General features: G+C 42.0%; 1 protein-coding gene and 2 pseudogenes across 4 annotated transcripts in view; 1 reads left to right on the plus strand and 2 right to left on the minus strand.

The window, feature by feature from the left end:
- GAB1 (GRB2 associated binding protein 1) overlaps positions 1-4,561 on the minus strand; it is a 167,171-nt gene extending 162,610 nt beyond the window's left edge. For 2 of the 4 annotated variants that reach the window (XM_077139934.1, XM_077139936.1), the window contains exon 1: positions 3,733-4,561. In XM_077139934.1, coding sequence (XP_076996049.1) covers positions 3,733-3,804 — 72 coding nt within the window. In that variant the 5' untranslated portion in view covers positions 3,805-4,561. The remainder of the gene's footprint in view (positions 1-3,732) is intronic. The other 2 variants (XM_077139935.1, XM_077139937.1) reach the window with 2 other exon arrangements.
- A 9,351-nt stretch (positions 4,562-13,912) lies between these two features.
- On the minus strand, positions 13,913-14,732 carry LOC143666076 (serglycin-like; annotated as a pseudogene).
- Positions 14,733-22,446: 7,714 nt separating this feature from the next.
- LOC143666077 (putative ribosome biogenesis protein RLP24 pseudogene) lies at positions 22,447-23,183 on the plus strand (annotated as a pseudogene).
- The last annotated feature ends 2,777 nt before the right edge of the window (positions 23,184-25,960 follow it).

The following is a 25,960-nucleotide window of genomic DNA, read 5'->3' on the forward strand; positions in this document are numbered from 1 at the left end:
TCTACATTTTTTTTGTGTTAACTCCAAACTATGAACTATGAATTAATCTCAAAAAATGCTTTATCATTTTAATCCTTACACTTTCATTAAGCAAATTTATTATGGCAAAACACAATGAAATAATCAATACAGCTCTCAACCAGATTATCCAAATATAATTCCTGCCATATTACTGTATTTTGTACAAATATGATCTTTTTTAAAAAATTTTTTAAACAGCAGAATTTTAAAACTACCCTCCAAACTGGCACACCTACCTAATGACAATTTGTGAATCCAAAATGACAAAGACCAAATTTAGAGCTCTGGCAAGTTTTGCATTTACCATTAAGCCCAAACACAACAAAAGAATTAACTATCATTAATGACTGTAAAAGCTTAATGTAATTGCTAGTTGATGATCTTCCCTAACAGAAACAATGTTCCTGTCACACTTGAAGAGGTAAAAAGAAAACATCGGGAATCTGATTAAATTTTTTACTAACAAGTTAACTATAAGAACAAATTACCTCCAACAATATACTCTCCTTCAGTCACTGTAACCAAAAATTTTAGAATGTGTTGACTGCTGTTGGTAATCGCCAAAAAGGGGGGCAGAAAGAGCTTCCAGACATTACCGTCCTCTTTGGGGGACACTACTGATAGGCGGCTTAGGATTGCACAGCACAGATTCCAGGTTGTCCTTGAAACAAGGAGATGTCAAAGCACCATAGGCCAAATGTTTTCTGACAGAATCATAATGCTCAACTCCCTGTAGTCTCATTTAGCAGTTACAGTCCCATACATTCAAGATATCTCTTCACAGCAAATCCATTCATTAAAAACCATTATCAAGCAAATCCATTCATTAAAAACCAGTATCAAAATGTTTTTTACTGGGGGGCTAGCAATGGTTTTTTGCTTCCTGGATGGCTAGCAATGTTTCCTTTCATCCAGAAAATAAAACACGCATAGGAAATGCATTTATACACATCCATATCTTTGATGATCAAAAGCTGCTTTAGCAAAAGCAATCAAAGCTGGATACCAAAGCCAAAAGATCAATAATCTGGAAAAGTCAAAATCTTTGGGCAACCAACTTGACAGCTAAAACCTGACAAGCCACATCTAACACATAACACTCTATCTCATCTTCTCAGCCCCCTGAACATGGGCAGCCCTTCTTGCCCACTGTCTTTCTGGACCATCTCCATGCACTGCACTAGTGCGTACAGCAAACAGTAGAGCTCTGCTGGGCAGGAAAACCCCGTCTCCCTCCAGCTGTTAGATCTGGTTCTTTCCCCTGCTGAAAACATAATTATGAGCCCACTGTCTTCCTGAAGTCTTCCTATGGCTTCATCCTACTTTGACCTTGTTCCTTAAAAAATAGCTATAAAATATCAGCACCACTCAACTTGGGAATTATTAATTCACAGAATTATTAGTGACTTTGCACTGCTGGCTCAATTTTTTTTCACATACTCTTGTTTCATCTTCCCAAAGACCAAAAAGTTACATGAAGGCAAAGACCAGATAGGCTTCTTCTGCACTCCACATGAGGTCCACAGCCCATCTCTTCCTTGCATTCGCAACTAATATTGGGAGACTCACAGAAAGTCAGGATCTGAAAGCGCTTTTACACTTGATCTAGTCTGAGTCTCAAATCTGAACCAAATCAAATGAGAGCCATCAATCTTTTATAGCCCAGTGAATCAGGCAGACAGACCTAGGTTCAAATCCTACCTCTGGCATGTTCTGATTGTACAGACTAGTTCCTTATCTGTAAAACAGACATAGTACCTACCTCATAAAACTGTTATAAGAATCAAATGCGATAACATATTTTATTTGGACTTTCCAATTTTTGTCTTCATTAAAAAAAACTGGGTGATACACATGTCTTTCAGAGCTCTTGAATTTGGAAGGCTGGAAAGCCCTAGACTCTGAAACAGTGTCTTGTCATTTGTTTGTTTTTATTAAAGCTATATAAATAAGGATTAAACAATAAATTTCTAACTTTAAAAGGGAGGGGGGTTGATTCTCTTCCTGGTTTAAAGTACACAAATGCAAGCCCAAAAGGCAAACTTTCTTTTTCCTATTTTATTTCCTAACCTAATGGTGACTAAAACAGTACTTGGTATCCTTTGAGAAAGACATAAACTAAACATGTGGAAGAATGCATTAAACTTCTATTATCAGCACCTAGTTCAGTAAATGTATTGTTTTTTTAGATCCCAATCACTTGAGCTAATCAGTTCTCTGTCTTTCCTAAACTGCCTTCTTAAAACAAATACAGTTCTCAGTGTTCCCACAGGACCTTCCCACACCCAACCCCCAATCTTCCCTTTGGAACTAAGAGCTGAAAAAAAAAAAATACATGGCCTCTCCCAAATTTTTGGAATAATGTTAGCATCTTTACCAGAATATCCAGGCAAAACTGTGTGTGTGGTAGGTGGAGGATTCCGAAAAATTCAGTCTCGGTAGAACTTTCCCAGGATTTTGGCATCAAATGGGAATTGCTTGTCTATAACAAATTTTGGTAGAAAGTAACTAAAAACTCATAGGTGAGCTGTCAGTGAAGTTAAATATTGCACTTCACTCTGTTCCAGGCAAGCAAACAGTAACTAATAGGATTAACTTAAACTCTTAACAGTAGGTTGCAGCTATCCTCCGATAAGAAACAGGTTCCATTATCACAAGTGTCAGACGCAGGTAGAAAATTCCCGTTTGAGGGGACAAAAATTTTGCTTCGGAAAACACATTTCACTAGAAAAGCATTTCTCCATAAGTCAAGATAAAGGTGTCATTTCTTTCGTTTGCAGAAGGCAGTAACAAAACCATGAAGAGAACACAGATTTGCGTTCAAGTTAAGTCGGTTCTTCCAAGGAATAGTTTTCTTAACAGCTCAAGTAGTGCTTATACAGCATCTTGTATCAATCACACAAATACCACTTAAGCCACTTTGGTGCCACAACACAGAGAAATCCCTTCTGGCCTCAGCTGTCCCCTCCTGCAGGCTTGACAGCGCTTCCGAGGCGCCCAAACACCGGCCACCAGGCTCCCCCCAGCGCCCTCCTCTCGCAGCAAAGCGCCCAGGCTCTCGGCCAAACTCCAATGTCCCTGGATTCAAAACCGCGAAAATGTGAACCCTGCTAAGCAAACGGTAGGGCGCGTTAAGAACTTTTCTTTTTCTTTTGCGCGGCTTTGAGATGCCTGTCTCTTAATACCAGTTCATTAACTCCACAGCCCCCACTCCACGCCACCCACGACGGAAACGGGAGAGGTGGCACGGACCAAAGGGAGGGTTGGCGGTCTCTGGGGAGTTCTAAAACCTCATCGCTTTTCTTAGTGCGGGAAATTCAGTCACACACTAGCTCCATAATAATGATGCAAATATAAAGAAAGAAGAATGCGTCTCTCCCCTTCCCGCCCCTCCCCACCCCGCCCCACTCTAGCAATAAGGAATAATAACATCCTGCAGCGGGCGTTTATCTGGAGATCCTGGGCCCTCCTAGAAGACGATAAGCCCAAAATGCAGGCCGTCTGGAATCTGGACACAGAAAGTTGCCCAGCAAAGTGTATCCCAGGGCGTTAGGGTGCAAGCGCTCGGGCCCGCGCCCGATCAAGGGGAAGGGCCAGAGGGGAGAAGAGACCGGGATTAAGTTGGAGACCCAACCCCGCGCGCGGCCGGGCCAGGCCGGGGAGGGGTGTCGGCGCGAAGGCCCTTGGAGCGGCGGCCGAACCTCTACTTACATAACGCTTCAACTTTTTCTCCGGGGGGGATTTGCGGAGCCATCCCGAGCAGACCACTTCGCCGCCGCTCATGGTGCGCGCCTCTCGGGGACCCAGCCGGGCAGCGGAGGGGCGGGCGGGCGCGCTCCCGACACAGCCGACGCCTGCGGGCGCGCAGCTTCGAGGACCTCGCTCCCCCTGCCGCACTCCCCGGGCCGACGCAGCGGGCCGGCCCAGCCGAGTGCACTGAGTCCTCTCTCGCCGACTTCCCGCGTCCGAGCCTCCCCCACGCAGGTCCACGACTGTGAGCAGAAAGGGGCTGCACCGCCACTACCTACAATCTCCGGGCACGGGCAGCGGGGTTCAGACCCTTTCAGGCACCCGTCCCCGGCCTCCCTTCAGTGCGCCCGCCTCGCCGCCAGGCGCGCCGTCCCGCCTGCAGCTTCCACAACGTTCCGGCTCAGCCGAGCGGGCGTCTTCGTGGGACTCTGCCCCGACACGGAGCCGGAGCCTCGGTCCCTTGAGCTCCGCCCCTACAGACGAACCTCCCCGGAGCGCTTTCCGAAACAGACACACGCAGACGCACATACACACACACACACACACACAATGCCCCCGCGCGGTGCCCTCTCCAGTGCCCGCTCTCAGTTTCGGTGCGCCGAGCGGGATCCCCTCCTTCCTCCTCCTCCTCCTCGAGAGGAGGGTGGGTCACTTCGCGGCGCCCGGGAAGCGGGGGGCGGGGAAAGAGGGAAGGGGAAGCCGCTAAGCTCTCGCGGGCAGGGGGCGCAGGCTGGGCAGGTCTCGGGCCACGGAGGGAGCTGCCGAGTCGGCGACGAAGAACTAGGCGTCGGACGCCGGGGAGGGCGCAGGTCCTGCGGGAGGGTGGGACCACTCTCGCCGCCGCCGAAGAGGGCGGGGAGCGGCGGAGGAACGAGGTGCTCCGCTGCTCGGCCCCGGGGAGGGATTCCACCGTCCCGTCCCCTCGAGCTCCTCCCCCGCCGCCTCCCCCACCCCGGGGCGCGCGGCAGGTTTTGAGCGGCCTGGCCCCCGGCCCCGAGCCCTCCCTTCCTCGGCCTCAGCGCTCACTCTTCCTCCCTTTTCCTCCTCCCCTGCACGCGTTCGGGCCCGGCTCGGGTTTCGGCCAGGCTTTCTCTGAAACACTGCCTGAGCGCTTCCAGCCCAAACAGCCGGGACTGGGAGAGGGAAAGAGGGAGGGAGCGGGAGTCCGAGAAGGCACCCTGGGATCTAGTACTTGGGGAACCCGGAGCGGGGTCCTCGGCCGCGCGGCGGTGGCGGTGGTGGCGGCCGGACCCCGCTGCAAACTCCTTGCAGGGGCTGGTGGTGGAGGCCTCGACGCGAAGGCTCGAGGAAGTTGGAATGCTAAGCCCAGGGTTTGCCATCTTTAACTCAGTCCGGTGTCAGTTCGGAGTTTGGACTGTGCTGTAAACGACGAGTTTCGGGGGTTTTCTCTACTGGACATTCTGCAAGGCAAAGTGGCGCTGTGAGGAGACCGCGACCCCGCCGGGCCCCGCCGCGAGACACCCAGGGCCGGGACCCGAGGGCGCGGGAGGCGCGCCATGGCTGCCAGTTTAGGGAGGAGGACCCAGGGGGACCCGCGGGGGCCGCGGCCGAAGGGTCGGCGGAGCGACCCTGCGCCTGGGGTGGATGCTTGTAGTGAGGCCAAGGAATTTGATTAGGGCTCTCTGTGGGACATTTTGAAATCTCACACTTCCCAGTTTGTTGTCAGTTTCTTCCAGTTTACGTGGTAATCTTAAAAGCTACCCCTGGGGTGTTGAGTTAAAAATAAGGACAGGGCGGGCCACGGTGGCTCAGCGGCAAGAATGCTTGCCTATGATGCCAGAGGATTCGGGTTTGATTCCCGGTGCCTGCCCATGTAAAAAGAAAGAAAAAAATAAATAAATAAGGACGGTTACTGCATGTCCAAGTTCTACTTGCCTGCCTGTGTGTGTTTACAATCATTATACCTGGTCCTGAGTTTAGCATGATCATGCAATAGAAATACATTTTACAGTTCATTTATGAAAAAATCCTGAACACTTTTAGAAAGTAATAATCAGATAAAGGTGCTAAAATATAAGGAAATAACTTGCTTTTCTGGAAAAAATAAGGTGTGAAGCAAAGTTCATATTCAGGAGTTCCTGGTTTTCAAAATGTTGCCTAATTGTGGTAGGAAACTAATTAGGTGCTATATACTGAACAATTTAGTTTCGATGACATAACATGGATCCTCAATACTGCCCAGCAGGGGTAGTGCCTGCTGTTCTAGGGCCTGGAGCTTATTGATTTTAGGAGTTATTTTAAAGGAAAAGAGGGGCGGGGTGCCCTGCACTCATGGAGGTGACATTCCCCTGGTAGCATGGGATAGTAAACAAATAAAAGGTCAACATAAGTACAGATTGCAAAAGATGGTGTGCACTGAGGATAATAAAACCGTGAAGTGAAAGAATTAATGTTTGGGACTAGGTCATCTAGGATGAGAAGAGTCTTCCTTGAGGAAATATTTAGCCAGACACTTAAAACATTTACAGAAAAATAAGGGAAACAGACTTGTTTTGTGGAAGAATAGAAGCCTAACCATAAGGAGGACTGGAGAGAGGAAGAATAAGCAAGAGGGTTACTTTATGGAGGCCCCAAACTCCTGGAATGTGACCCTTGTAACCAGACTTCAGCCAGCCCCTATCTGAAAGGCTTCTCCCAAAGCCCTAGGACCTCTGTGGGCTGAAATGGATCCCCCTAAAGGCCTGCAGGCAGAGGTAGGGAAGAGCTCTGGGGAGAGAGCAGGGATGCTGCTGAATTATGCAAGCTCTAGACCCCTAAATTGGGTTACTGGCAAGTAACACCCCCATCATACAATCATGAATGGCTTCATCATTCAGTAACTCTCCATTAGGTTAATATTATCTCCATTACTGTAGTCCATTTCAGAAGATATCATGAAAATAGAACTTTTTTAAAGTTATGGGAAAAGGAAGCTGGTGCTATCTTCAGCTTCTATAAAGAACATTGCTAATAGAAAAAAAATCAGAAGAGATCTGATTCCATTGGTGTTTAGACACCTTCATTTTTGGCAGTTAGAGTATGACAAAGGCTTAGCTTCTTCCAGGTCTGAATTCATTGCTCAGGTGGTGATAGTCATGACCTTGCACAAATTACAGAATGTCTCTAAATTCCCGTTTCCTGCTATGTGAAATGGGGGTAATACTGCGTCTTTGCAAATTTTTATAGAAATTAACAGTGATAGAATTTTACATGCCTAGCATATACTAGATATCAGAGGGGTTATTTGTAATTTTTCTCACATTTTAGGGCTTTTAAAAACACGAGTGTAGTTTTCATGGGAGCTGATAAAACAATTCTTAATAAGTTCATGAGCACAGGTCTTGCCACAAGTCCTCCAAATGAAGATAAATCATTTAATTTGTTTTCCTCTTCTCTCATAAGTGGTGAGTCAAAAGCATTTATGATTAACATCGGTAAGGCTAGTTTGCCATTAAGTAATAACTCTTGGCTTTAGCACGCCACTTCTGTTATAAAGTCCTTTTTAAATGGAAAATTGTAATATATCTTCTGCTATTTAGCTTTTGGATGTCTCAGTACTTTTTTTTCTTTATTTCAAATAGGGTATTCAATGATCTAATTTCTATGTAAGGAATCTTTAGGTATTTTAGAAAGGATATTTGCATTATTGTTATATATATATTCCATTTTGAGATTATCTATTAGATCATATTTCATATCTTGATACATTAAAAGCTATGATGGCTACCCCCCTATGTGGGACATGTCTCCTGGCCCTGGCTTAGTGGGATTGAGAAAGCCTTCACCAAAAAGGGGAAGAAAAATGAAACAAAATTAAGTTTCAGTGACTGAGAGATTTTAAATAGTCAAGAGGTCATTCTGGAGGTTATTCTTATGCATTATATAGATAACCCTTTTTAGTTTTTTTTTTTTTTTTAAAGGAAAGACAGAGAGAAGAAAGGAAGGATAGAAGGAAGGAAGAGAAACATCTTTTAAGCATTTTCTTGTTTTATTGTATTTTGTTTCTCCGTTTTCGTTACATGGTCTGGGGCCGGGAATCGAACCGAGGTCCTCCGGCATAGCAGGCAAGCACTTTGCCCGCTGAGCCACCGCGGCCCGCCCCCCTTTTTAGTTTTTAATAGACTACATTAGCTAGAAGGAAATACTTGAAACTGTTGAACTATGGTCCAGTAGCCTTGATTCTTGAAAACAATTGTATAACTATATAGCGTTTACACTGTGACCATGTGATTGTGAAAACCTTGTGGCTGACACTCCTTATAACTTGTGTATGGACAGATGAGTAAGGAAAATAAATACTAGGGAGGATGAGGAGTAAGGGATGTTTTACTCAAAACATTCCTTCTTTCTCATTTTATTTTTATTCTTACATGTATCTTTTTGGAGTATTGAAAACAATCATAGTATCAACTGTATGTTGATACTGTGAACCACTGATTGTAAACTTTGGATGACTATAGGGTATGTGAATATATCTCAATAAAATTGCATTAAAAGGAAGATATGATGGAAAAAGCTACTAAGTTATTTTAAATTTCATTCATACAACAAATATTTATAGAATTTCTTGTATGTGCAAGTACCTGAGGATTGGGGATCCAATAGAGAAGAAAACCAGACCTGTTCTTATATTCTTCTATTCTGTAGAAAAACAAAATCAACCACATAACCTCTACAGTATGCTTGATAAATGCTGTGGGGGGGGGGTGGATAAGAGTTTTATTTGGGCATATAAGAGGAGAATCTATGTCCTAGGGTTAGGGGTGAGTAGGTTGGGAAAGACTTCCCTGAGAAAAAAAACGTGAAGCTGGGATCCTCAAGATGAGTAGAAGTTGGCCTAGCAATGTAGTGGAGAAGAGTATTAACAGGCAAAAGGGAAACTACAAGGTACATAGGTACTCAGCTTAGGAGTTTCTGAGAAGCAATGAAAGCAGCAGTGAGACAAGTGAGAGGAACACTGGCACTGGGTGAGGTTATAGAAGCAGGCAAGGATCCTTGGAGATCATCTTAGAGTTCAGACTTCTCCGAAGCAGAAATAACCACATTATCTTCTGTGGCCTCTTCAAATCACTTCAAATAATCACCCCTGTGGATTTTGTTATTCTCCAACATCCCACTCTAGCCACACCATCTTCCAACTTGATTTTCCAAGTTTTCTTTTTATAATCATCCTTTCTTCTCAACAATGGATTTCCAGTCTGTTTTGCACCTCTGCTTTCTCACAGTCCATCAGCCCTCTCCTTCCTTAAATTACCCTTAACCGGTTTAAATTCTGTGGTCTGCATTTTCAATAATATGCTCCCATCCTCACAAAACCCCAGCTACAGATGAACCCAGTTCTTCTTTTTTTCTGCACCAAATGCCATGGAGTAAGTTACACAAAGGATGGATGGCATCACTATAAATTTATGTTCAATAACCTCAAATGGATCCTCAATAAATAAAATAAATAAATGGATCCTGGTTTTCTGGGGGTGAAGCTTATACAGTTAAGGGAGTTGTTTTAGAGGAATCACAATCACAAGTATCTATTGAGGCTGAAGATGTATATAGTATGATGAAATAAATCACAAACAAATTTCTAAAGTCTTGGAGATATAGATGCTTTTGTCTAAGATCTCCTGTAGGTGATTATAGGAGTTCCAGAATCCTTACATGGAAACACTCCTGTGCTGGTTTGAAAGGAGATATGCCCCTAGAAAAGCCATGTTTTAATCAAAATCTCACTTTATAAAGGTAGAATAATCCCTATTCAATACTGTATGTTTGAAACTGTAATCAGATCATCTCCCCGGATGATGTGATGTAGTCAAGAGTGATTGTAAAACTGGATTAGCTGATGACATGTCTCCATTCATTTTGGTGGGCTTTGATTGGTTTATTGGAGCCCTATAAAGAGGAAAACATTTTGGAGAATTAAAGAGATTCAGAGAGCGCAGAGCAGAACAACATAGCCATGAGAAGCAGAGTCCACCAGCCAGCAACCTTTGGAGATGAAGAAGGAAAATGCCTTCCAGGGAGCTTCATGAAATAGGAAGCCAGGAGAAGACCTAGAACAGATTTTGGTACCAGAGAATGGGGTACTGCTGCTGCAGTTTGCAAATACCAAACATGTTGAAACGGCTTTTTAAATGGATAAAGGGAAGAATCTGGAGGAGTTGTGAGAAGCTTGATAGAGAAGGCCTAGAATGCTTAGAAGAGACTGTTGGTAGAAATGTGGACTCTAAAGATACCTCTGACCAGGCTTTAGATAGAGATGAGGCATGTGTTGTCGTAGACTGGAAGGAAAGTGAGCCTTGTTTTAAAATGGCAGATAATCTGGCAATATTGACTAGTGGTTTTGGCTGGAAGGCTGATTTTAAAAGCCATGAACTTGGATATTTAGCAGAAGAGATCTCCAAATTTAATGTCGAAACTGCAGCCTGGTTTCTCCTCACAGCTTATAGTGAAATGCAACAGGTGAGAGATAAGCTGAAAACTGAACTCTTGAGTACGAAGAAACCAGAAATTGATGTCCTGGAAAATTCTGGGCCTCCAGAAACGGAGACCCCAGAGAATAGTCCTCCATGTGAGGATTTGACCAGATGTGGAACCAGTCAGCCATCTCAGAGAAAGCCAGGATTGGACATGGAGTTGTCCAGGAAGGATTTGTGGAAACTCCTTATGTCTGATGGGCATGATCCCAGGCTACTGCATAGAAAGCCAAAGAGAGTGCTGTGGGACCTGTATAAACAAAGTCGCTGCCAGTCTGGACTGCGGGGTTCAGAGAAGGGACACCTTGGAGGAAAAATAACTTCAGAGGCAAAACCATGGAGACTGAGGTCTGAAGTCAAGAGGCCTCGGGCCAGGAGAGCGGACCCACCCAAGCCCATGGAGAGGGTGAGTTTGCCCCAAAGGCAGAGGATGGGCCTTCCACCTGGTTGCAGTGGAAGAGCCATGCCACCTCAGGCCTTGGAGAGGGTGAAGCACATTCCTTGGAGTTTGGGGAGAGCCTGGCTGCCACCACATGGAGGGGTTGAGTGTGTGCCTCAGAGATGGCAAAGAGAGCCCGGGTACAGCCCCAATGCTTGGAGAGGGTGGAGCCGAGAAAAAGGTGGTCCCCTTAGTGTCCCCCAAGGTTCTATTCAGAGAGAGGCAGACCTATACCTAAGCATCTGGAAAGGGTGGGACTGCCACTTTTAAAAGCCCTGAGGATAAATGACTCTCAGACTTTGAAATCTAATGGACTTTGCCCTGCGGATTTTCAAAACTGTATGGGTTCGGTGACCTGTGTTCTTTCCTCCCTGTGGAAATGCGTATATGTATCCCATGACTGTTCTTCCTTTGTATATTGACAGCAAATAACTTGTTATGAGTTTTCAAAGGTCCAGAGACAGAGAACTTTGCCTGAGAACAGACCATGACTATAACTAACTTTGATAGGAGTTTGTACTGTTTCTAAGTTTGTATTTCATTTGTATTGCTACTGAAATGGTTTGAGGGTTTCTGATATTGTTATGAAATTAATGTATTTTGTATATGGGAAAAACATGTCTTTTTTAGGGGGCAGAGGGTAGAATGTGCTGATTTAAAAGAAGGTATGTCCCCTAGAAAAGCCATGTTTTAATCAAAATCCTACTTCATAAAGGTAGAATAATCCCTATTCAATACTGTATGTTTGAAACTGTAATCAGATCATCTCCCTGGATGATGTGATTTAGTCAAGGGTGATTGTTAAACTGGATTAGGTGACGACATGTCTCCATCCATTTCGGTGGGCCTTAATTGGTTTATTGGAGTCCTATAAAGAGGAAAACATTTTGGAGAATGAAAGAGATTCAGAGGGAGCAGAGCAAAACAACATAACCACAAGAAGCAGAGTCCACCAGCCAGCAACCTTTGGAGATGAAGGAAAATGCCTCCCGGGGAGCTTCATGAAACAGGAAGCCAGGAGAAGAAGCTAGCAGATGACGCTGTGTTCGCCATGTGCCCTTCCAGATGAGAGAGGAACCCTGACCATGTTCACCATATGCCTTTCCAGATGAGAGAGAGAAACTCTGACTGTGTTTACCATGTGCGCTTCCACTTGAGAGAGAAACCATGAACTTCTTTGGCCTTCTTGAACCAAGGTATCTTTCCCTGGATTGTCTTAGATTGGACATTTCTATAGATTTGTTGTAATTGGGACATTTTCTCAGCCTTAGAACTGTAAACTAGCAACTTATTAAATTCCCCTTTTTAAAAGCCATTCCATTTCTGGTATATTGCATTCTGGCAGCTGGCAAATTACAACAACTCCCAACCCACTTCAACCTCTCCCAGCAGCTCCTTTGTCTCTTGGAGGCCTGTATGAGTAAAAGATCCTCAGCTGACTATTTATTAGCTTCATGGATGTTTCTATGGCCCAGCTGTCTCACTTTCTTTACCTGGACTGTGTACTCACCCACTCTTTGCAATAATTTTTTTTTAATAGCAGGCTTATTGAGATATAAATCACATACTATCAATTTTGCCTTTTTAAAGTGTATAATACAATGGTTTTTAGAATATTTATAGAGTTGTGCAATCATCACCACTGTCTAATTTCAGAACATTTTCATCACTCCGAATAGAAACCCCATACCCATTAGCAGTCAATCTCTACCATGTCCCATCCCTTAGTCCTAGGCAACCACAAATTTATTTTCTGTCTCTATGGATTTGCCTATTGTAGACATTTCATATAAATTAAATTGTGTAGTATGTGGCCTATTATATCTGGCTTATTTCACTTAGCGTAATGTTTTTAAGGTTCATCCATACAGCATGTATCGGTAAGTACTTCATTCCTTTTTATTGCTCATGTTGTTTATCCATTCATCAATTGCTGGAGATGTGGATTGCTTCTACTTTTTGGCTATTATTAATAATGCTCACAGTAATTTAAAACTTCTTCAGACTTCCAAACTTCCAACCCCTCTTGTTTCCCCATCAACTGAACACTTTGATTACATCTTCACCAGAAAACCAAAGTGCTCAGATGGAAACTCCTGCAACTTAAAGCCATCAAACATTCAACTCTATCTCCATCTCCACTCCTCCCCCGTCCGCCCCCCCCCCCACCCCTACCATGGCAAATACAGGAAATTGCCTTTCTCTTATTTAAGGCCATCCCTGCACCTATGCTTTGGATTTCATCACATCCTACCTTCTTAAGAACCTCACTCTTTGAAGGATCTCTTCTTCTCTTGTCTCTTCTTTCTATATTTAAATTCTGCACTCTTAACGTAGTCTTTCATCTCTCACAGGGACTTCTGGCCATTTGCTTCATATATTTATAATCTCTTCCCACTGATCCAATCTATTCTCCACTTTTCAGGCAGAGTAATGTTTATAAAATGCAGATGTGATTATTTCAGTGGCTTCCCACTGATCATGGTATAAACACCAAAATCCTTAACATGACCTACAAGATGTATATGGCTCATCTCTCCTCAGGTATCCAGTCTCATTTTGTACCTCTCTTTCATTGCTTTCTGTGCTGCAATCACTCAGTTCTTTTTCCAGTTCTCAAGCAAGCTCCTCTCCCTTCCCACTATCAGGCTTCTGTTCTTGATGTTCCTGTGCCTGGAATGCTGTCATCCCCCTTGCCTGGTTTTCCTTTTTTTTTATTGAGGGCGGATATTGATCATTTCTGCATACCCTTCAGGTCTTTAAAGAAAGCTACAATAATGAAGACAGTATTATATTGGTGGCAAGGTGAACAAATGAATTAATGGAACAGAACAGTCCAAAAATAGACAGATACATATATGGTCTATTTTTTTTGGTTATATTTCTGCTTTAATAGAGTCATTTGAAAATGTACATATATCCAGAGAAAAAGGTAAAGAAGTATGAGGCATTGAGAATATGGCTGTGCTTTAATTTGGGTCCTAAGTTTCTAACTATAACAGAGACCACACTTCTAAACAACATCCACTAGCTCTGCAAACACATCCAATCATAATATTATAGTAATACACCTTACACTATAAAACACATCAGATATCCACTCCGTAAACTCACAGTGTGTTGTCTTTTGATTTTTTTCGTAAGAAAAGGGACACCTGTAATTCACATTCAGAGGCATGTTCCTGAAGACTAAAAAGTTAGGAAATATTGCCTGTCGATTTGCGTCTCAAACACTTTTTAAAAAACAGCATAATTTATTCTTTAAAGCAATTTTATGGACATGGGGAGTGTAGTTAATTTCATAGTCAGGTTGGTTGAATAGGATACAAAGAGAAGGCACGTATTTTCCAGAACAATATGATAGATACCAGCATTAAAACATAAGTTTTTAACATTCCAGGAGGAAAAGAAAGTGATATAAATGTAAGCTTCTTTTCAGATATTTAAAAATTCCTATAAAATTTTTGGTCCCAAGATCATTTAACTACGGTACACAAAAGATTCCAAATACATTGCCTGGTGTCAGGGTGGGGAAAATCCCTCTCTTTTATATAATAAAGTCATCTTCTACTCCACCTTGATCCAAGTTCTGGTAGCCTGCGGGCGGATTCCTCTTAAGAGGCTGAGTGCTGAAATGGAGAGCATCGTCTTCATCCACTGGTTGTTATTCTTGTTCGATTCTGAGTGGGAAGCCAATTCCAGAGCCGGAGCCAGAGCCGGAGCCTGATCCAGAATAGTCCTCTGAAAGAGGGAAGACGTCGTGCACGTTCTGGACCCTCGTCATCGAAAAAGGGTCAGTCCTCAGAGGCAGGATCCTGTTAGATTCACCAGAAGGTAGGTCAAACATTGGTCCCTTTTCCTCAATGCAGTTTGCAGAATTACTGTCTGGACTGCAGTGTACCCATTGGTACCTGGCTCTCCGCATGGGATAACCTTGAACTGAAGATTCCCAAAACAGGACGAGGGAGATGGCCAGGACAAGCCCGCTGCTGGAGAGGAAGCCCCGCATGGTGACCAGCACAGCACGCTTGGCCCCGCCGCGGCACAGCCACCCCACGACCAGGAACCGTAAGCAGGGTGCTTGCTGTCCCTTTTAGACAAGGTTCCGAAACCTCAAACCCTGCCCAGAACACATGTCACGATTTCCTCTCTCTGGCTTCTGTCCCTGTCCCTGCTTGTGCTTCCAAGGAAGGAGAGGAGTTGCGTTTGGGATTGCTCAGGATCCTGCCCCACTAGAGAAAGAGGTTGGGTTTCTTCTATTTATTTTTTATAAAGGTGCAAAGGCAATTCCAAAGAATAAGGATAGTCTTTTCAATAATGGATACCCAAATAATCAGCTATCCAAATGCAAAAACAACCAAACATAACAACTTTGATCTATACTTTTGTATCATACATGAATATGCTGGCAATATATCATAAACATGATATACACCTAAACATAAAACCTGATAAAGTCTGATAAGATAAAACTTATAGAAGAAAACACAGGAAAAAAATCTGTGTGACTTAGAGTTAGGCAAAGATCTGTTTGTTAGGACACCCATAGCATGATCCATAAAAGAAAAATTCATAAATTAGACTTTGTCAAAATTAAGAACTTTTGTTCTTTGAAAGGCTCTGTTGAGAGAATGTAAAGGCAAGCCACAGAGTGGGGCAAAATATTTGCAAATCACAAATCTGATAAAGGGTTTGGAGCTAGAATATAAAAAGAATTCTCAAAATTCAGTAAGAGAACAATCAATAGCCAATTAAAAATGGGCAGATTTGTACAGACATATAATCAAAAAAGGCATACAGATGGCAAATAAGTACATGAACAGATATGCCCAACACCATTAGTAATTAGGGAAATGCAAACTGAAATTACAAGGAAATGCCACTACACATCTATTACTGTGTAAAATTTGAAAGATTGACCATAGCAGGTGTGCTGATTTGAAACTATTATGTATCCCAGAAAGGACATGTTCTTCTAATCCAATCTTGTCATGACCAACCTATTGTGGGTGGGACCTTTTGATTAGGTTGTTTCCATGGAGATGTGACCCACCCAATTGTGGGTGGGACATTTTGAATACATTATTTCCTTGGAAATGTAACCCACCCATTCAAGGCGAATCCTAATCTACTTGGAGGAGTTCTTTAAGAGAGTCCTTTAAGGAAGGGACATTTTGGAGAAGGCACAATGCTTGGATGTGCAGACAGAAAAACACTCCAGAAGATGCTAAGCTAAGAGATGAAATCCAGAGATTGTCCCAGAGAAGCTAAGAAAGGATCCACAGATGCTCACAGAGAGAAAGCCACTGGTATAAGAAGTTGAAAGCAATGGAACCGGGAGTACAGATCAACATGTGCCGGCCACATGCCTTTCCATGTGACAAAGGCGTCCCAGATGACAGCAACCATTATTCAGAATCAAGATATCTGAGCTGGTTTAAAGGATTATATATCCTAGAAAAGCCATGTTTTAATTCTAATCAATCTTCTCAATAATCAATCAATAATGTAGGTTGAAAATTTGATTAGCTCCATGGAGATGTGACTCACCCAATTGTGGGTATGAAATTTGAATACAGGAAGATGTGACTACATCCATTCCAGCTTTGGGCTTTGATTGCTTCACTGGAATCCTTTAAAAGAGGAAGCATTTTGGAAAAGGTTGGAGATTCTGAGAGAGCAGAAAATGATGACAGAATGATGAGAGCCACGAAGCAGAGAGCCCATGCCACCAGAGGCCTTTGGAGATGAAGAAGGAATACATCCCTGGGGGCGCTTCTTGAAACAGGAAGCCTGGAGGGAAAGCTAGCAGACCTTGTCATGTTCGCCCTGTGTTTTTCCAGATGATAAAGAAACCCTGAACTTCATTGGCCTTTCTTGAATGAAGGTAACCTCTTGCTGATGCCTTAATTTGGACATTTTTATAGAATTGCTTTAACTGGGATGTTTTCTTGGCCTTAGAACTGTAAATTAACAACTTATTAAATTCTATTTTTTAAAAGCCATTCCATTTCTGGTATATTGCATTCCAGCGGCTAGCAAACTAGAACAGTATCTTTATCTGGATACCTTAGTTTGGACATTTTCATGGCCTTAGAAGAGTAAATTTGTAGCCTAATAAATCCCCTTTGTAAAAGCCAATCCATTCCTGGTATATTGCATTCTGGCAACATTAGCAAACTGAAACTTCGGTGCCGGAGAAGTGGGATGCTGAGTTTGCAAATACCAACATGTTGGAATGGGTTTTTAAATGGACAAGGGGAAAGATCTAGGAGAATTGTGAGGAACATAAAAGGAAAGGCCTAGAATGCTTTGAAGAGACAGTCATAGAAATGTGGACTCTAAAGTTTCTTCCAATAACACCTTAGACAGAAATGATGACTGTGTCATTGCAAACTGGAAGAAAGGCAATCCTTGTTTTAAAGTGGCAGAGAATTTGGCAAAATTGAATCCTGGTGTTAGATGGAAGGTAGAATTTGAAGGCAATGTATTTGTTTGTTAAGCTGACAAACAAGTCACATCTCCATCTAATCAAAAGGCCACATTCACAACTGTGAATGCCACATCTCTGTGGAGATAATCTAATCAAAAGTTTCTGCCCTGCAATATTGAATCAAGATTAAAAGAAATGGCTGCCCCAACAAGATTAAATCAGGATTAAGAAATGATTTTTCCCACAGTGTGCACATAGAGGGCTGTGGATGGGGCATACAGCTGGAGAGGCTTTTCCGTTTCTCTGACAATTTCTTAAAGTTCCTCAATTTCTTAAGTCCGACCTATGTGACTACAATATCTGACCAGTAGGGGAAGGCCATTGGTTTCTTTTTAGGCAGGCTCTTCATGCTGATACTTATATCATTTTAAGTAGGCTGCAGAAAAAAAAAAAACTTTCCAAAAAAAAAATTTGCCAAATTTTGTGAAGATCAAAGCATAAATAATCTCTTTGGAAAAACATGGGATTGTACTATAGGAAGGAAATCACCACAATAATTTCAGATATCTAGGTGTTCAGAATATGAAATAAATAAAAAATTATGAAGTTGGCAGAATGCAGATTTTTTTGTCAGGGGTAGAAATGATCCTAGTTTCCTGACACTTAATTTTATTTTCCATCTTGATTGTTGGTATCTCCTGGTCCTTCCAAGCAAAGCCATCCTTAGAGAAGTGAAGTGACTCTTTTAATTCTCTGAGGGTCTTATCACATCCTGCATGTAGAGGGTCATTGGCTTGCAGCTACCACCCTCTGCTCTGCCCCCAGGGTTGTACAGTTGCTTCTTTCTTGTCCCTGTGTCACTTTCCATTCTTATAGAATGAGGACCCACTCTGGTCCAGTGTGACTTCATTTTAATTTAAGTAATTCCATCACTGTGTCACCATTTTCAAGTAAAGTCACAATAAGACTTCAGCATATCTTTTCGGGGCACAGTACTCAACCCATTCCCTCTCTGACTGAAAAACTGTCTACACCAGTTATTGCAGATCCTGTCCCTGGAGAATAATTCCTTTTAATCTAGAAGTTTTCTCAGACTTCCAGAGTTTCCAATGAAAATACAGAGATATCTCGCCCTTCATCAAACAAAGATTGACTTGACATTTTTTCAGTTGCTTTTCCAACCCTGACAGGTAGAGAAGCAAGACATGCAGAAGTTAGGCACATGAAAGAAGAGACATGGACAGAAGCAGTGTAGTGGGGTGGGGTGGACGAGTGAGCAGAATGTGTAGACTGGAGACAAAGAGGGCCCAGGTGGAGCCAGGCTGTCCCAGGTAAAATCAGGCTGTCCCAGGAAGAACCAGAATGTCCCAGGTGGGAGCCAGGCTGTCCCAAGTGGCGCCAGGCTGTCCTGGAGTCAGGAGGCTAGCCTACTGTTAGGGAGGGTGAATGGCTCCTGCTAGAGTACAAAAGGAAATCTCTCCTTACTCAAAAGCTGCGCAGCCAGGGGCAACTTGCCTGGAATTCTCCTTTGGGTGATTTATTCCTTCCAGGTGTTTCATTTTCATCATTTCACTGGTTTCTTTGTTTTGCTTTCTTAAAAGCAATAACAACAAATTTATTGAGGTACAATTGACATAAAATAAACTGCACATATTTATAGTGTATAATTTGAAAATTTTTGACATATGTTTAACTTGTGAGACCATCACTGCAACCAAGATGATGAACATACCATGACCTGCAAAGTTTTCCTTGTGCCCCTTTGCAAACCCTCCTTCCCATAGGTTGCCTGCTATCTCCAAGCAGCTATCAATCTGCTTCTCTTACTATAGATTAGTTTTCATTTTCTAGAGTTTTGTATAAATGCAATTATATAGTATGTTTCCTTTTTTTGGCTTTGCCTTCTTTCATTGAGTATAATTACTTTGAGATTCATTCTCATTCCTGAGTTTGTCAATATTTCATTCAGCTGCCAATGAACATTTGAGTTGTTTTCAGTTGTTTTTTTTTTGGGGGGGTGTGGTTGTTACAAAGAAAGTTTCCATGCACACTTGAATACAAGTCTTTTTACGGAAATAAGCTTCTTTTAAAAATATTTTTATTGAGAAATCTTCACATACATTCATTATATACATAGTGTACACGCAATGGTTCACAATGTCATCACATGGTTGTGTAGTCATCACCATGATAATTTTTTTTGAACATTTGCATCACTCCAGAAAAAGAAATAGAAAGAATGGATATAAGCTTTTATTTCTCTTGGGTAAATGCCTAAGAATAGAATGGCTGGATCTTATGTTTGGTGTATGTCTAAATTTTAAAGAAACTGCCAAACTTTTTCACAATGATGGTAACATCTTAGATTCCCACTGGCAGTGCCTGAGAATTGCACTTGTTCTGATTCTTTGTCATCACTTGGTATGGTCAGTCTTTGAAATTTTAACCATTTTAATAGGTGCATAGCAATACTTCATCATGGTTTTGATGTGCATTTACATAACGACTAATTATTCTGAACATCTTTTCATGTGCTTATTTGGCCACTTATACATGTTCTTTTGGTGAAGTGTCTGTTCAAATCTTTTCTCATTTTTTTTTAATTGGTTGGTTGTTTTATTATTATAAGTTTTGTGAGTTCTTTATATATTCTGGATATAAGTATGTTGGGCTCTGCCTTGGTTTCCTCTTCTTGGCCCATGGCCTGGAAATTCCCTCAAGGAAAGAAACTGGGGCAGTCAGAAGGCTCACCTTGTTTGTGTATCTCTCAGGAGCCATAGTCCTTTGTTGTCAGATGTCCAGTGTCTTAAAAACAACAACAACATGTTTTTGTCTGTTGGTTTTGTGATTTGTCAAGGTTTTGTTTGTTTTGGATGGGAGTGTAAATCCAGGTTCTGTTACTCCATCCTGGGCATAAGGAGAAGTCCACTTGTTCTCTTTCAAAACTCAAACAATCAAATGCTTCTTAGAGGAGGCTTTAGTTCAATAAGGGATTCTTTGGGGCTTCAAGTGCCAGCTGGCCATCTAGGTGGGGCCTTCCAGTGTCAAATAAAACTATATGCCAAAGATTCTCACACTTCAGAATGTACCAGAACTCCTAGAGGGCTTCTGAAAGCAGCTTGTTGGGCCCTGATGACCATAGATTTCTAATTCAGAAGGTCTGGGGTGGGAAGTGAGATTTGCATTTCCAACACGTTCCCAGGTTCTGGGACCCACACTTTGAGAAGCCCTGCTATAAACAAACTGTAGCCCTAACTGGAAGCATCAAATACCTTGGGAAAAATTTAGCTGTTGAAATTTTTCCTCCCTGTAATTATCTGATGGGTTTTATAAGGAAAATCTGTTACCAGCTTTATGACTTTTCTTTTTTTCCATCAATTTGCTTGTATAAAGCAGGCATGACTTTGAGAATGAAGGCTATTTAACCATTTCTAATTTCAACCAGATCAGCATTAGCTCAGCTTGCTGGACCAGTGTCTATGTTCTGCCTGTAAGACAATTTTAGGTTATTGAAAACTTAACTACGTTACCTTTATTCTCTCTTTTCCCTTTTTTTGCCAATAAAAAATGAAAGGTTTTGGTATCTGCGTTGAAAATCTTTCTAGAATTAAACCCGCTGTGGGACACAGATTCTCTCTCATTTTCTCTCCTTCTCAGAGATTTTAATTGCCCAATGCAGGAATTCTCCCTGGTCATCTTTCAGCCTGTAGAGAATAGAGGAGTCACTTAGGAAACGATGTAGGCTGAGACATGCTTTCCTCAAAGACCACATTCAGTGATGGCTCCCACCTCATTTTCTGATGCCATGGGTTTAATAAATCCTGTTGCTTTTATCAAATGGGGTCTCCAGGGGAATGGTTAGTGGTTAAATGCGCCAAGTGGTTAGTGGCTTAACCATTCTCCAACTGGGGAAACTTGGGCAAGTTCATCTTTCTGTGCCTCCGTGAAGTGGAGATAATCTTCATTCTAGGGTTGTGGTGAAGATTAAGTGAATTAGTAAACGTGAAATGGCTATAACTCTATACTACTACAAATCAAGTGCTCATATGTTAGCATTTATTTCTGTGTTATTTAAATAAATAAAAATCCTAAGTAAATTGGAAAAAAAAGGCTTTTCTGGGGTAATAGTTTCAAACTGGCACATACCACCCTCTGGACGTGAAAAAAGATATGTACTTTCCATATACAAAATACATTCATTCCATCACAATATCAAAAAGGCCTTAAATCATTTTGGTTACGATACAAATGCAATACGAAGTCAGAAACAATACTAAATGTCATCAAAGTTAGCTACAGGCATGGCCTGTTCTAAGGCAAATCATTCTCCTCTGGCTCTGGACCCATGAAACCCAGAACAAGTTATCTGCTGCCAATATACAAAGAAGGGGGAGTCATAGGGTACGTTTTTCCATTGCCACAGGGAAATATTGAAAGGTAAACAGGGGTCATCATACCCAAACAGTTCTAAAAACCTATAGGGAGTGGTGCATGGGTAGTTGCGGGTTAGAATACCCACCTTCCATGTGGGAGACCTGGTTCAATTCCCAGACCATGCACCCCCTCACCCAAAAAGAAACGTATAAGGCAAATTCCACTGAGTTATAAAGTTTGAGAGTCATTTATCCTTGGGGCTTTAAAGCGGCATTCTCACCCTTTCTCAAGAGCCTACACAGTGGTCTTGTTCTTTCCAAATGCTGGGTGAGGATTGCAAGACTGGGGTTTGTTGAAGGGACCATTTTTTTCTCAGCTCCCCCCTCTCAAAACATCAGGGCGGCACCCATGTTCTCTGCCATCTCCAGGGTACATGCTGAACCCCTCCAGAACAATGGAGTGGCAGCCAGGCTCCCCACAATCCCTGGCTATGTGTTCTACAGTCTCTGAGGCCTGGGGCAGCACAACTCTTCCTAAGCAATGAAGCGGGAAGCCCACTCTCTGCTTCTGGGGCAAACTTACCCTCTCTACATGTATGGGTGGATCTGCTCTCCTGGCCTGAGAGTTCCTGGCTCCAGACCTTAGCTTCCATGGTTCTGCCTTTGAAGTAATTTTTCCGTCAATTTATCCCTTTTCTGTCCCTTTTAGTCCAGACTGACAGTGGTTCCACTTATACAGATCCTACAACACTGTTGTTGGTTTTCTATGTAGTATGCTGGGATCATAATCATCAAACAATAGGACTTTACACAAATCCTTTCTGGATAATTCTATCTCCAGTCCTGATTTGCCCTGAGATGGCTGACTGGTTCCATGTTTGGTTAAATTTTCATGGGGGGGTACGTCACTTCCCCTCGAACTCGGCTTTTGGCTGTGGGTATGCACGCGGGTTCAATATGAGGATTGAGAAGTGTTATTTTTGTTCGGGACCAATCTATCCTGGCCCTGGCATGATGTTCGTCCACAACGATTGTAAGGTGTTCAGATTCTGTAAATCCAAGTGTCATAAAAACTTTAAAAAGAAGCATAATCCTCGCAAGGTCAGGTGGACCAAAGCATTCCGGAAGGCAGCTGGTAAAGAACTCACAGTGGATAATTCATTTGAATTTGAAAAACGTAGAAATGAACCTGTCAAGTACCAGCGAGAGCTATGGAATAAAACTATTGATGCAATGAAGAGAGTCGAAGAAATTAAACAAAAACGCCAAGCTAAATATATTATGAACAGATTAAAGAAAAATAAAGAACTACAGAAAGTTCAGGACATCAAAGAAGTTAAGCAAAACATCCATCTTATACGGGCTCCTCTTGCAGGCAAAGGAAAACAGCTGGAAGAAAAAATGGTTCAGCAGTTACAACAGAATGTGGACATGGAAGATATTTCTTAAAAAGCTCACTATCTGTAACCATTCTATATGTGTTTGAAAATCTCTTCTGAGGAGTTGCAACTTCTAAACTATTGATTTGTTTTTACCATAAGATCACTGAAATGAAAGATAATTAAAAATACATCCCTCCTAAATTGCTAGCTATAAAACATCAGATGTTATGGATGTTACATTTTATCTCAACTTTAACCTTCACTGATAAGGTGTACTTACATAAATCATGAAAATTCTGTAAGTACACATGTGAATTACAGGCATAAATGGTCATATCATTTGGATAATGGCCTTAGGTGTCATTTATATAATAAGGAAAATGACAAAATTTCATGGTTAATGATACATAAAATCTTTCTTGGCAATACTCCTTTTATTTATGTTATAGAAGGGGAGAATATAGTAAGCAATTAAAAATCTGTATGAAAATGGGCCTCAAATGATACTTTTGTTTTTAAGATTACCTGTTTTGATTTACTAGCATCTAACATTTTACCCCCCTGAGATTGAGGCCTAATTATGTTGGATTGTTCCAACCTGGTTTAAGTGTTCTCATAGCCAGTTATGAATTTTGTGAGTGAGCATTGAATTATCTTTTCCTGAAATGGCACTAAAACTCTATTAATTTCCACTAATCTGAGATTCCTATTGGAACAAGTTTTATTTATCTAGCTTGGCACTGCTTTAGAAGCAGAAGAATCCCAGTGCCTTTTAAATTTTGCTGTATTCTTTTCTTTACGAAAGCTGTTGTTTTTGCAAATAGAGTTTATGGGTAAAGTGTTGGCTCATTATTTGCACATGAAATAAAATCATTTCTAAAACAAACAAACAAACAAACAAAAAAATTTTCATGGGGGGCTCTATTCTCTGGGGGCTCACTTTCTGGAAGCCCAGAATTTTCCAGACCATCAATTTCTGGTTTCCATGCATGTGGGAAGTGTGAGTTTGCCGCAGAGGGAGAGGACGGGCCTTTTGCTTTGTTACTTGGGAAGAATGTTGCCCTCTCAGGCCTCAGAGATGGTGGAACATATTCCCTGGGGACTGGGGAGAGGTTGGCTGCCATCCCACTATTCTGAAGGGTTGAGCATGTGCCCCAGAAATGGCAGATAATCCAGGTGCCACCCAGATGCTTGAAGATGATGGAGCCGAGAACAAGGTGGTCTCCCCAGTGCTCCCCAATGTTGCAGCCCTTACCTCGGTGTTTGGAGGAAGAAGGACTGCTTTGTAAACATTGGAAAGGGTGGGTTTGCCATGTCTCAAGTCCCAAAGTTGAAAGGTCATTCTATAAATGACCCTCACACCTTGAAATCTAATGGAGTTTTCCCTGCAGGTTTTCAGAATTATTTGGGTCTAGTGACCCCTGTTTTTCTTTCCATTTTTCCTTATGGTAATAGGAACATTTATCCTATGACGTCCCTCCTTTGTATATTTGAGGCAGATAACTTGTTCTAAATTTCACAAGGTCCATAATCAGAGGAGAATTTTGCCTTAGGGAAAACCACACCTATAACTCACTTTAATGAGATTTTATACTGTTTTTGACTTGGTATTAGATCTGAATTGTTACTGAAATGGTTTAAGTTTTTGTGATATTGTGATGGAATGAATGCATTTTGTATATGGAAAGAACATGTCTCTTGGGGGTCCAGAGGCTGAAATATGCTGTTTTGAACCTGTTTTGTACCCTAGAAAAGCCATGTTCTTCTAATCCAATCTTGTGGAGGCAGACCTATTGTTGGGTGGGACCTCTTGATTATGTTGTTTCCACAGAGATGTGAACCACCCAATTGTGAATAGGACATTTTGATTACATTGTTTCCATGAAGATATGACCCGCCCAATTCAGGTGGATCTTAATCCTTTCAGCCAAGCACTGTTGGAAGAGAATAATAGGCAGAAAACATAGAGAGAGCTCAGAGCCAACACAGAGAGCAGAGAGATGGAACCAAGACACAGATGTTTGGAGATCCTCAGCTCAGAGAAGAAATCCATTGCTTGCCCCAGAGAAGTGAAGTGAGGACCCACAGATGCTTAGAGAGAAAGCCACTGGAATCAGAAGCTGAAAGCAATGAACCGGGAGCAAGGATTAGCAACCACCAGGCACATGCCTTTCCAGATGACAGAGTGTTCCAGAAGCCAGCAGTCTTTCTTCAAAGTCAAGATATCTTTCTCTGGATCCCTTAATTTGGACATTTTCATGGCCTTAGAACTGTACATTTGTAACTTAATAAATCCCCTTGAGAAAGTGAATCAATTTCTGGTGTATTAAATTCCGGCAGCTTCAGCAATCTGAAACAGCTTGTGTTAGTGAGGATACTTGGCAACTGAAACTCTGAAACACTGTGGAGGAATTTAAAATGGAAGACATTATGGCTGTTTCTTATAGATTAAACATACATTAACCATATGACCCAGATATTCCACTTTTAAACCCAGGATAAATGAAAGCACATGTCCATACAAACATTTGTGCACAAATGTTCATGGTAGCTTTATTTGAAAAAAGCCAATGCCCATCCATAACTGGTTGGATAAACACGGTGTGGCCTATCTATACAATGGATATATTCAGCAATAAAAAGAAAGGAACTAATGATACATGACTCAATATGGCTGAATTTCAAAATAATTATCTGGCATGAAACAAGCCAGACAAAAATAAGGACATACTATATAATTCCATTTATATAAAATTCTAGAAAAGACAAGCTAAATTATGGTGATAGAAGACAGGGATGTGTGGGATTGGATGCTGGGTGTTATAGCAGCATGGAAAAATGTGAAGGAAGAAAGGGTATGTTGACTACCTTAATTTTGGTAATGGTTTCATGGTGTGCACATATGTCAAAACTTATCAGATGGTTTCTGGGTCAAGATGGCGGCTTAACAACATGCGCGTTTTAGTTTGTCCTCCAGAACAACTACTAAATAACCAGAAACAGTACAGAACAGCTCCTGGGGCCACATCAGTGACTGCACACACAGCATACCCCAGTCTGGACCAGCTGGACCAGCTGCGAGCACCCCC

This window comes from Tamandua tetradactyla, chromosome 22, assembly GCF_023851605.1.
Source record: "Tamandua tetradactyla isolate mTamTet1 chromosome 22, mTamTet1.pri, whole genome shotgun sequence".
NCBI lineage: Eukaryota > Metazoa > Chordata > Mammalia > Pilosa > Myrmecophagidae > Tamandua > Tamandua tetradactyla.